Source organism: Diadema antillarum, unplaced genomic scaffold (assembly GCF_040938485.1).
Source record: "Diadema antillarum isolate AM-2024a unplaced genomic scaffold, OU_Dant_1.0 seq00001545_RagTag, whole genome shotgun sequence".
Taxonomy (NCBI): domain Eukaryota; kingdom Metazoa; phylum Echinodermata; class Echinoidea; order Diadematoida; family Diadematidae; genus Diadema; species Diadema antillarum.
The window spans coordinates 321780-334495 of record NW_027272274.1 but is presented as its reverse complement, the minus strand read 5'-3'; the positions used below and the strand labels follow the sequence as shown (position 1 = coordinate 334495).

The 12716-nt window shown below is 38.7% G+C and overlaps 1 protein-coding gene across 1 annotated transcript in view; it reads left to right on the top strand.

The window, feature by feature from the left end:
- The window catches only part of LOC139710583 (cytidine monophosphate-N-acetylneuraminic acid hydroxylase-like), a 136287-nt gene that overhangs the window by 62698 nt on the left and 60873 nt on the right, over positions 1–12716 (top strand). Inside the window, exons 8-11 of the mRNA XM_071622506.1 lie at positions 1306–1441; positions 2830–2967; positions 5763–5810; positions 7697–7823. Coding sequence (XP_071478607.1) covers positions 1306–1441; positions 2830–2967; positions 5763–5810; positions 7697–7823 — 449 coding nt within the window. The remainder of the gene's footprint in view (positions 1–1305; positions 1442–2829; positions 2968–5762; positions 5811–7696; positions 7824–12716) is intronic.

The following is a 12716-nucleotide window of genomic DNA, read 5'->3' as shown; positions in this document are numbered from 1 at the left end:
TCATCTCATCTGAGCTCATTGAATGCACACTGATGTGCTCATTTCCTTCGCCTCAAATTAACCTGTTGAGGATGAGTCCTGAGTATACTCAGACAAGTGTGTATGGGAAATGCATGTTGTATCAAAATCAAACCGTCCTCAATGGGTTAAGTCAAATTCCATGCTTCTATATATATATTTTTCTTTCTTTCTTTTTTTGGTTGGAGGGACCTGTAATTCTGAACAGTACAAGGCAGTGCATTGTACGAGATGGTGGCAATGTTTGATTTTTTTTTCTTTTTCCATTAATAAAAAAAAAATCAATCAATGATTTGTCTGATGCAAGTTGCATGATTTTTACTAATGGCTACCTTTTTAACTGTGCAAAAATAGAACTCATCAACAGATTGTTGACGCAGTAAAGGCACATCTAATATCATGCATCGTTAATCATGAAGGGGGGGGGGGGAGCTGGCTTTTGTTCCTTGGTAACACCAGATGTTGCACAGTCAAACAATTTCCAATGATGTTATGCTCTTTATGAATGACTTTCAAGAAATTTAATGATATATGACATGAGTCATTGTTGGATATCTAATTTGGTTAGTTTTTGAGCCAAATTGTGTGGTTGCCCAATCAAACAATTTCCACTGATGTTTTACTCTTCATAGATGGCTTTCATGATTTATGACATAAAGTCATTGTACATTTTAGGGCTGCATTTTTATAAGTAGGGAGGGGGCAGTTTTTGTTTCTGATGCTACTTCTGGGTTTCATTGGCTGGCAAGCAAAAAAAAAAAAGCAAACAACCCTCCCCGCCCCCCAAAAAAGCTTTCAGCTGCCATTTTCTCATAAACCTTCTGTGGTTCGTTGGCTTGAAAGCACAAATCATATCAAATGCAAAGCCAGTGCAAAGGGAGGGGGGGGGGGGGGAGGGGGGGGGGAGGGGGGGGGAGGGGGGGGGGGGCGGATGGGTGAGCCTTGAGCATGGAGGTGTGAGACGAATACCTCAATACCTCATCTCATGCTCACACACTCGCATCCATTTTTTCAGGTGCAGCAAGAAAAAAGAAAACAAAAAAGAAGAAAAAATGCATTAAAAAAAGGACCACATTTTATTCTCAAACAACCAGTTTATTGATAAAATCATGAGATTTGGTGAATACCTGTAATGCAATTTCAATGAAATTACCTCACAGGTGTGCACCAAATCTAACAATTTCATATCCCAAAATAAAAAATCTCCTATTCTGTGGTGCCTTTTTGTTGGTTTTGTAATGCACTGTCATATCTACATGATTGTATGTTGTGTATTAACCGCTGCAGAGGAGTGGAAAGAGCAGTTCATCAAGCGCGAACGCAAGAAGCTGCTGTACTACAAGACACAGGTGGTACGTGATGTCAACCCCGTGATCTACTGTCCCTTTGCTGGGTACTTTGTGGAAGCTCACCCGTCCGACAGGTGAATAATCGGGCCACCTTCCCTGGTCATGCTCTGAAATTGTAGTCAGAGTTAACTTCACTTAATTGTTTTGTAATCTGGTAGATATGCAATTCTTATTCAATGTATGTGGATTTTATGTGTTTTGTGCTATAATGGCTGTATCATATGATGTGCTGAAGATTTACACAGCAAAAAAGAAAGTAAAGACTTTTTCAAGTTTATATTTCTCATAGAATTTTTGGCTAAATGTTAATGAAAGGTAATTCAATTAGCTTTCAACTTGGTAAGTCAATAAAAGGGGAACTTTATGCATGAGTAACACTTTTATTTTTCTCTTCCAAGGCACGAAAATAAAAATTGTGAAAATGAAGAAGTTTTCATTCATGCGTAAATGCTTGATTCCATTATATACAACGATAAGAACAAAAGACAAATTTTACACAATTAGATACATGAGTTAAGTTGCAAAAATAAACCTTTGATCTCTATATTATCTTTGAAGCCCAAAATATCAATGAAGATTTAAAATATTGGAGGAAAATTTAGAATTTCTGTCAAATGCAAATGCAAATGAAATGAGAGAAGATACAATAGTGACAAAATGGTGAACACAGTGGACAGAACTTGGTTAATTGGAGGGAAGGGATTCGTAACGTGCTCGACAAACTCCTGATTTCTCTTAATAGTTTTAACCACTGACGCAAATCGGATGGGGTTTTCTGTAAGATGTGGGTAAGAAGTTGTAGTTTCATACCCTGAAATTGTATTTGGATTGATTCACCGCATAGAGTCTTTATGTGCCACGTTTGCACGTCCGACTCAGTTGACGGCGTGCCAACTTCGCATATTCTGCTCAACAAACAAAGCTGCCAAAACCGATCGATAAATCGCTAATCACTGCTAATCTCGCGGCACAATGAAAGAGTTTCTTGTGCTTTTGTTCCTCTCTTATAGGGCTTGCATTCTATGTGGAAATTGACTATCAAGCGGTGTTCCCAACTAGATTTGTTCGTACATTCTAAGTTTCTGTCAAGGTTTTATGTGCAGAAGTCATGCCTTTAGAGTAATGTAACAACTGGTCGTTCAAAAGAAACATTGAAAATAGATTCGTCATACAATTTACAGCGAAACAAAGCTTGGCATTCCTCTTTAACTTTGCCTACTATTATGCCCATCTTAACAGAAATTTGTAGAAGTTATACAATTGGAAAAACAGAATTCTTTCTCAAAGCATGACTACCTTCGTGTCTCAGAATATGGTGGCACACAGGGGGTTTCCACCATGGCACATAAAGAGTTAAAGTAAGTTGTTGCGGTGGGTCCCATTGTAATTTTTGGGGGACATACTGTACAGTGCATATACACAATGTATATATTTCAAATCCTTTATGGTCCCGTTTCCATAGCTATATCCGTGAAACGAACACAAAGAATGATCCTGCTGACCTCAACGCTCTCATCAGGAAATTTTCACCTGAGATCAAGACCTGGACCCCCATACCAGGGGCAGTACTGGACCTTCAAAAAGCCCTAGAAAGAGACAGGTAGGCCTATACTGAACATAAGATGTCTTGTCTTTTGTTTGAACACATCCAAGCCTTTGTATTGTCAGAACAAACTTGAATGTTGCAACTGATTAACAAATTGCCCTACAATGACTTGAATGTTGTTGATAATATATGCGGGTACTCTTGAAAAGAAACATACCTTTGTCTGTTAGATTGTTCTTATTCTTTTGTTCAGGAATTAATAATTGGAGCTTTCAAGCATTCTCCTGCAGCGTACTGTGCCATGGTGTAACCATGCCAGAGAGGCACTTGAAAACTCCCAGAGTCTACTCTACCACACTGTACTGTGCCAAAATAACAATACAAAGCCAAGCGGCTGTAAAAAGGCGACAGGGCTGTTCCAGGATGGTGCACAACAGCAAAGTGAACACAAAGTAAACATGCCGATCACATTGAGTTTTGATAAGTACTTTACATTGTTTTTGTCACCTCAAACTCATTGAAGCATACTTCATTAATTAGCCTTCATGTCTATCACCTCAAACTCATTGAAGCATACTTCATTAAGTAGCCTTCATGTCTATGTTATCTATATTGACATACATAATTTACAACTTACCAGAAACAAAGATTATATGTGACCCTGCACCTCAAAACAAACAAAAAGTCGCCAGACATGAATTTTTTGTAAGACCATATTCTGAAAGAGCAGACTTTAAGCTTTAAAATGATGTATAACTCAAATCAAATGGAATCTTTTAACCTATCTAAATATTGGAAAGAAAACACAAACTCAGGAAAAGTGTGGACTGAGAAAAGAGGCTCTGAAGTACAGTGTCTATTCAAGTGCTTAATCTTTACCAAACTGTGCTGGATGTAAGATGAATGGGACAAAAAACAGGAAGTAGACCACCTGAGTAACAACAATGAAGGGACTATCAGATTAAAGTGAAATTAAGCATGCCTCATTAACACATTCTGTCCATAATTAATGCCAACTTTCAAAGTAGTAGCACTATCCTTTCAAAAGTTATTAGAGTTGAAAATGAAGTGTGGACAAGGTTTTTCAGAAATGAAAAAGGGATTCTAAAGACACACCTAATCACACTATTCTACCAAAAATGTTCGAGATAAACTGCTAAAAAAACACACTTTCCTGCCCGTTTTATTATACCAAATTTCAGCATAATGTAAAAGAAGACCCGCTCTTTCAGAAAATATGAAAAAGTCAAGTTCGGCATGGCACTGGGCACTTTCATTCAACAGCACCCTCTACACTACTGGGACTATGCACCTTTAACAACATTTAAAAATGTTGTGCAAGGAGTATACTATATGTTCCCCAAAATATCTTTGTGAAGTCATGCAAATTTCAGCTTGTACAGTATCCGGTATGTGCCCACATAACAAACTGGCAATTAGCCAAGGCACCTGGTTGGTGTTGGGGGGGGGGGGGGGGGGTGAGGGGGTAGGAATATTCAAAATTTTGAGTCTGTACTTGACCTTTTTCTTCAGTCTGATCCACTGTTTTTCTACCATATTGAAAAGCATGGGTTTGCTTTTGTATCTCTGGCATAATTCCAACTGAAGAAACAAAGCGAAAGCAAACACAAAAACTTGCGGAACTCTTTGTGCATTATTAAGAAAACATAATGGCATGCAATAATACTAGTAATGCTGTTTTCAGTGGCGGATAATGGGCCCGAGGGGGCACACCGGATGCCCCCCTATGCTTTGTTAAAACAAGAGAAATAGAAAGAAAAAATGGGGGATGTAGCATGCCCTCCCCCCTTTAATTTTGTAAAGGTGCCTCCCCTTTACAGAATTCAGTGGATATCGTCCTTGCTCTCACACAAGGTGTGAACATGAGCTCTTTCATGCGTCAAGAATTACAATGCCTTTTGGCATTCAAGGACTGGTGCATTGTCATCCGCTAAATTGAAGATGGCAGTTTTCTAATCGCTCACAATTGAGGCTTCCTGCTTTTGTGGCTTGTGGCAACATTCTTTCTTCTTCAGAAGTGATTTAAAGATAACAACCATTACTGTGTACATAAGCAATGGTTCCAGTTTGTGCTCCTGACTTGGATAAATGGAGATGACTTTGACTCTGCAGACAAGGCCAGACACTGTGTGTCTTATTGCCTTGGGGAAAACCTGAAGAAGGTGGGGGGGGGGGGGGACACTTCAATGTCTGGACAAATTCTGATGAAAATGTTGGAAAGTTAACCCATTTTTGAAAGCTCATCAGAGATTGTAGGCCCTATATGCCTTTCATTTGAATTGAATTGAATTGAATTTGTTTATTCAGCATACAAACAACAGAGAAAGACATTGATGAACAATCATGACAGACACAGAGAAAAAAAAACACATTACTTTGGAATACATAAAGCTGAAGGGAAGCAGCCAACGAAGAATTAAGTTTCCTTAAAATCTGGCCGACCCAGAAAATCAATAATTGAATTGAATTGAATTGAACAAAGGTGTTTTATTGATCAATATCAATTGCAGCTGAATGGCAGGCTAAATTATAGACATTGGTATTAAACAAAGGGCCATGGATACATTAAAAATACACACAAGATACAGTGTGCAAAAATATGAAAAGTACATACATGTATAACAGCAAGAAATCAGTCTTATTCGTCTTAACTATTGCACAATGAGATCAACCAATAATACGAGCAGACAAAGCAAATGCAAATATTACAATTACATTGTCTAATATCACTATTCTCGATATGATAAATCAATTGGATTTATGTCAAGTGTGTACACCCTGTATGATAAGCCAGATGGTCACCTAATATTTTCTTGATTGTACCACAGTGACTTCATTCAGGAGCCACCGTCAGACACACAAATCCTGAAAGACAGGTAAGCAATGCCACCAAAGTTTATCCTTTCAGTATGTAATTAAAAACACCATAAGAATATTTTGTATGGACATGTAAGACTATTTTTCTAAGTGATTGTATTCATATTTAGAGAGTTACAAGGGTGGTGATCTATCACTTGGTCTTCTCCCACTTTGTCTAATAGGCATTTAGTCTCAACCCACATGGTCCAATCTGGTTTTGTCTAAACCAGTTTGTCTTATGACCATTTAATCCAATTGCCACTTTGTCTCATTACCAGTTGGTCTACTTCCAGATGGACTATGCCCACTTTACGTAATACTCACAGTTTATTAGACAAAATGGAAAAAAGTCCAAGGAGACAAGACTGCAATTAGACCATCTGGTCATTAGATGAAGCAAGAAGTAGCCAAACTGGGCATTAGACCAAGTGAGAAGTAGACCAAATGGGCATTAGACGAAATTCATAGTAGACCAAGTGAGTTTAGCCATAGTGGTCTTGGACGAACTGGGAAGTAGACCATCTGATAGTAGACCAAGTGGCAATAAACCACAAGGATAGACTGTAAAATAGTGGTGAATTGTTCTTTGAAGGTTAGTATTTCAATACTCTGACAAGTAGTGAGAGTTAAAATCTTTCAAGCACAACAGTGAAAATTTGATCAAAGTGTGACAAGAATTAAGGAAATTATGAAATTGTAAAGTTTTTCTAATTTTTATAAAACAGTTCTTGAACAGTCCATGAGACTAAAGGCCTACAAATGAGTGAGTTTTGAACAGTCATAAGTGCACTACTTGCCCTACCATTTAAGATCTTGAAATGTCCTGTGTTTTTTTTTTTCAAATGCAATTATGCCCCAACCTCATATTCTGATATATATATATGACTGATCATTATTTTGAATACATTCAGACAGGAATAACATTATGTTGTATAGTCTTATAACAGAAAATATGATTATTTGTGAGTTCATTCCTTCATTCATTTATTTTTTCATGTCCAACAGAACTTGCAAATACTTTTTTTTTCTCATATAAAACATATGTACATAGATTATACGTGTCAACAATTACAAAATATGAAAAATGATTTTTAAGGATAAACAAATGATTTGGTGGAAAAAAGAACAAAACATTTTGAAATGCAGGAGATGGGGAGGAATGGTGTTTGTGTACAAAAGCAATGGAAAATTTTTGAGGTGATGACATAATCACCTTACTCATTTACATATTCATATCACCTGCTTGCATTTTTTTTTTGCAAAAATTAAAAAAAGATTAACATTTCTTAACTTTCCTAATTTCATCTGAAAGTAATCTTATTTTCACTGTCCTGCTCATAGAATTTTATTCATTTTTTTGGTGTAGTTTTTAAAAACTGACTTTCAAATGGTCTGGAGATATCACCCTTTTAGTCCTTTTCATGAATAAAGCCATTATGACATAGTGCACATCGTATTAGCCTTGGCCATACAGAATAACTTTAGGCCATAGACGTGACGGTTGTATCGCCCGGATCCTGTGTGCCAAAGACTGTAAACAGCAATAGCAGCACTGCCAAGTCTCTACAGAACTCTCCCTGAAAATTTTAAAATCTGTTCATATCTGATTAAGAGAATATTAAAATCTCCCTGATTTGAGAATTATTCTCGCCCATTGAAATGCATGCAACACGCGTATATCTCCCTGCTTGCTGTGCAGAATCTCCCTGATTTGGATTGTACTTGCAATAGTCATTGCTCGATCTTCAGTGCATGCAACATGGACAGACAAAACTGTTGCATCTTTTTTCCCCCCCTTTTTTTTTTCTGGCCGAGGGAGGGGGGGTCCATCCCCTCTCCAGCCTTATTAGGGTTAACATTGTTTGCTGTGATCACCCACTGGGGTACTCTCTCCCTATCTCAGCTGGGACTTTGCCAAGTATGTGAATGCAGTCAATGAAAGCATCGAGCATGAAATCTTCTCCTACCCCGAGTGGATCCAGGCATACTACAAGTGGGTCGGTTTCCATGGCTACAACCTCATTGTGCGGGTAAGACCACCTTCAAGCATCAGAGTCGTTGAATGTAATCTGAGTATGAAACAGTACTGTTTCATCTTTCACTGTAGCTCTTCTTTGTAAAACAAACCGTTAGTATGGAACAGTCTCAATTAATAGCTCAATATAATACGGGTGTGAGAGTGGTAGGAGAAAAAAAGATCTCTAACAATCTGCAGTGCATTAAACTTTTCACATTTAAAGGACAAGTCCACTTTCATATGCATGTGGATCTAGTGAATGCAGCAATATTAGTAGAATACATCAGTGAAAGTTTTGGGTAAAATCGGACAATCCTTTCAAAAGTTATGAACTTTTGAAGTTTCTGCACAGTCACTGCTGGATGAGAAGACTACCACAGTGTATGATGCGGCATACGTAGAACGATATAAGTTAAAAGAGAATTTCACAAAATTATATAATTTTTTTTTTTTTTGAAAAATGCGCATTTCCTCTACTTGTCACTGATGTATGTGGTATTCCCCCTTCTCCCTGAAAGAGGCAAGTCAAGTGTTCTTTTATTATGCGAGAAAAGTGAAAATATGCTGAATGTTGCGACGTAGTATGAATTTTACTTTTACAGTATGCAAGTGGCAATATGTCTATTTTTTTTTTTTTGTTGCAACTGATTGACTATTGCCCTACATCAACATGAATAAACACAGAATTTGTCTGTGTGGTATGAGTAGCTGTAGATTCAAGATTTGTGATTCAAGAATATTTTTAATACAAAAGGATCTAGAAGTCGGCATGATGGCATGATATCATTCCCTTACTCTCCAACTTTTATTTCATACCCAACATGACTCATAAACATACTCGGTTATGGAGATATCGATGATTTTATTCGCGCATGTCGAATGGTTTAGGAAATCACTGTTTTGAGAAAATCACCTTCGAAGTTTTCCTTCCGATGCAATTGTGATCAAGGGCCGAGGCAAAACAGTTTCACCTCTTGACAATAGAAGGTATGCTCCTAGCAGCCTCCGCGATGTTCATTCAAGCTTAGCACCAGCGGTCTTTGCACGACCAATCAGTAACTAGGATGCAACACACTGACCAATAAGATCACTCCCTTGTTGCTAGGGGAGGAGTCTATCTGCGGCGCTAAATCCAAATCTTCGGACATGTTTCTATTCCATTGAAAGACGGAAAATCATGGCCTGGAAAAATGCTTATTTCTTATACCTATCCTTTGATCATTTAGCTTCGAAATTTCAGCAAATAATAGATGATACATTAACTAGACTTAAACATTATGGCCAAAAATGAAATCCGATCGATCTGACTGATTTTGATGATCTGACTTCAAACTCAATTTTCTCGACTCAGCCCTCAGCGACTTTCGGATCCTTTTGTTGTGGCGGGTCGCATTGTTTGTTAGAAACACAGAGATTCACCATCAATGGCATACAAAATACAAATGATATCAAACTTCCGGGGTAAAAAAAAGGTGGGGGGAGGCCCAAAAGGTGAAACCCTATGTATTCCTATGTACAGGTGCAAAAAAGTGGGGGGGGGGGGCCCTTACAAATGAGTATGTTGTAAGTAAATTGAGTCCTTGCAAATGTTGATTACATCCTATTGTATTTTTTCTTCCCATCACCCCTCTTGCTCCTTTCAGTCCAACATGTAGTGTATTAAGCATGGAAAGAAACAGCACACTGTATAACTGAGGGGGAGAATTTGATGAGAAAGAATGAGGTGAAGGAGGAGAGTATTTCATATTGCTGTGTTGTTCATATCTTATTATTCAGTTCAGTTCAAATGAATTTATTGGGGATTGTCTGCATTGAATATATACTCCAAATGAAATACAGTCATTTCTTCTCATTTTCAAGACATAATAAAACATACAGTGTATACATCCCAACATAATTGAAGAAAAAGAATAATAGGAGACGTCAATTTGGAACCACTTGGGATATAATGAATCAAATGATCTGACTGAATTATGGCGCATGTATTGGGAGTGTGAATGCAGAAGACTGTTGTCAAATAAGCATATAGCTTGAAGATACGATAGCCTTAAAGGGGGGGGGGGGGGGGAAGGAAATGGGTTATCATGTATACTTATCGAAAAAGAAAGAAAAGAAAAAAAAAGCCGGAGTCATTCTGGCCTACTTCATGCATTAATTGATCTTCAAACATCACTCGCAGTTATCTCTCCCAGCTGAACTACTACACATTCCAAAAATAATGGAGGCACTATGATCTTGAATGAATCCAGATGAATATTATCAGGATTCCATAATTGTATTATGTTGATGTTGTACTTACCTTGGCTCACCAACAGGTGGCGCTATTTCCATAACAGAGAGTGAGAGAGAGAGAGAGAGAGAGAGGGAGAAAGAGGGGCAGAGACAAGGAAAGGAGTAATTTACTATACTATGAGAAAGAGAGATTCTTAACTACATCCCCCCCCCCTCCCGTAGTCAACCATACACATACCCTTATGCATGTTTCAGATACTCAGAAATCGGTTAAGATTTTATCACAGGCTTTTGGAAGCCCACAAAATGCCTCCCCCCCCCCCCCCTCCCGGTTTTTTGGAAAAGAAGCTTTCAAAGTGTGATGTAGTGCATATGTGACCCACTACAACAAAAGGATCCGAAAGTTGGGGGAGAACAATTTTCTGAAAATGGCATGACATTATTTCTGTACTCTTCTACTTTAATTTCATATATAGCACAACTCATAAAAGTACTTGGTTGCGGAGATATCAATGATTTTATTAGCGCATGTCAAGTGGTTGGGGAACTCAGAGTTTCGAGAAAAACGCCTTCAAAGTTTACTGTCCGACGCTATCATGATCAAGGGGAGGCGAGACAGTGCTCACCGCTTGACAATAGAAGGGCTGGCATGCTCCTAGCAACCTCTGCTGTGTTCATTCAAGCTTAATGCCAGCGGTCTAGGCACGACCAATCCGTAATTAGGATGCCACATACTGACCAATAACATTACTCCCTCGTTGCTAGGGGCGGAGTCTAGCTGGGGTGCTAAATCCAAATCTTCCGACACGTTTCTGTTACGTTGAAAGTCGGAAAATCATGGCCCAGAAAAACGCTGATTTCTTGCCTTTCCTTTGATCATGTAGCTTCGAAATTTCGGCAGGTGATAGACAAAACATTAGACTACAAAATCATGCCAAAAACAGAAATCCTATTGTTTTGACCAATTTTGATGATGTGACTTCAAACTTGATTTTCTCGGTTCGGCCGTCAGTGACTTTAGGATCCTTTTGTTGTAGCGGGTCACATATGTTTTGAATGTCCTGCAAAAAGATAGACAGCCTGGCATGCTTTGTAGCAAAACACAGTAAGCACATTCGGGAGAACAGGGGCCAAAACAGAGAAGCCGCACAACCCTTTGGCCTAGCTATTTCAACATTTTTGGTGAGGTTTGAAACTAACCATAATTAGAAATATTTATGGAAAAAAATACTAAAAGATACCCTATTTCAATGATTTTTCAGGATTTTTTTTCTTCCCCAAACCCTTTTCCCGAAAAGTCAGAAACATGCATGTGGAACTGAATGCTTCAGTGTGTATGTGTGTGTGTGTGTGTGGGGGGGGGGGGGTGTAGGCAATGACAATACTTGCACAAAAATAAAGTATATCATGGTCACTAAAAGCCAGAAAATAAGGCCTATTTTATCATTAGTTTATGGTACCACAGATTATCACAGATTAGCATTCAGGTGGTCCCTGACTTTTGTCTCATGGCTGTCAAAGTTGTGCCCCTGGGGTAGACCACGACGGCCTTCAGATGGCAAAACAATGTATGTCAAAAATTTGTGAAAATTGACTTGGTCACATATTTCAGCTTATTTTAGTGTAATCTAACTCTTGACCAAATCTTGAAATCAGAACCCATTCCATTACTTAGATATGATGCTCCCTCCCAGTGGGAATTGTTCAAATTTTGTTGGCAAAACAACGCAAGCGGTGATACGCTTGCCCCTGCTCAACACACATCAGGCATGGACTTTGCTAAGCAACATATGTACATGCAATACCGGTACGTTGTTTTGCCATCTACTTGTTTACGCAGTTATTCGCAGCGCGTCGTGTGTAGCTACAGAAGCCTGTGCACGCCAGTGATCGAGACTTACGTTTAATTGTTTTGCTGTATCAATGGCAGTAGCATGTTTATGTTGAGACAGCAAAACAACATATGTTTTGATTAACCCGTTCCTTACGGGAACCTGGTATACCAGGTTTCCGTAATGAATGGGTTGATGAAGACAAGAGCGGAACCCAAGATGAAGACAAGAGTGCCTGCTTCCGTGGCCTAAATTCATGTTTCTTTGTGTTGTATAATGCCCAGTAAAATGGGTTTGATAAAATGCCAAGAGTTTATTCTATCACCATATGTTTTGTTGCTGTTGGAAAAATGCATATAGAATCACAGTATTAATTACCTTTTTTCTGATTTAGTTTCCGCTTGTTCTGCTATAAAACTCGTATGAACATGTACATAGCAGTCAAAGCTGAGCTCAGTAGATTTCTGTGTTCGCTGACCCCAGTCATTCCATTTGGGTGCATGGTTTAAAGAGTTTGTGAGCCCATCGGCGCACGGTCTACTTATACCTCGTGCCCGATTGATAGTTTCATTGTTTGATAGCACATGTAGTTGGCCGTGGAAAGGGGATACATGTACCACTTGACTGCTTTCGCACAGGTGGATTACCAACCTGTATGACCAAGCGTTGTGGGACCGGACAGGTTGTGGGACCGGACGCATATTGTAAGTGCGTCTGTAATGAAAATGACGCACCCAGGAATTCTCACGCTGCTTTCAGAGTATGTTGTCTAGTATATGAGGAGTCTATATCAAGTCTTTTGAGGTAAAGAAGGGTGCATATTTTATGTAAAATGGGTATCT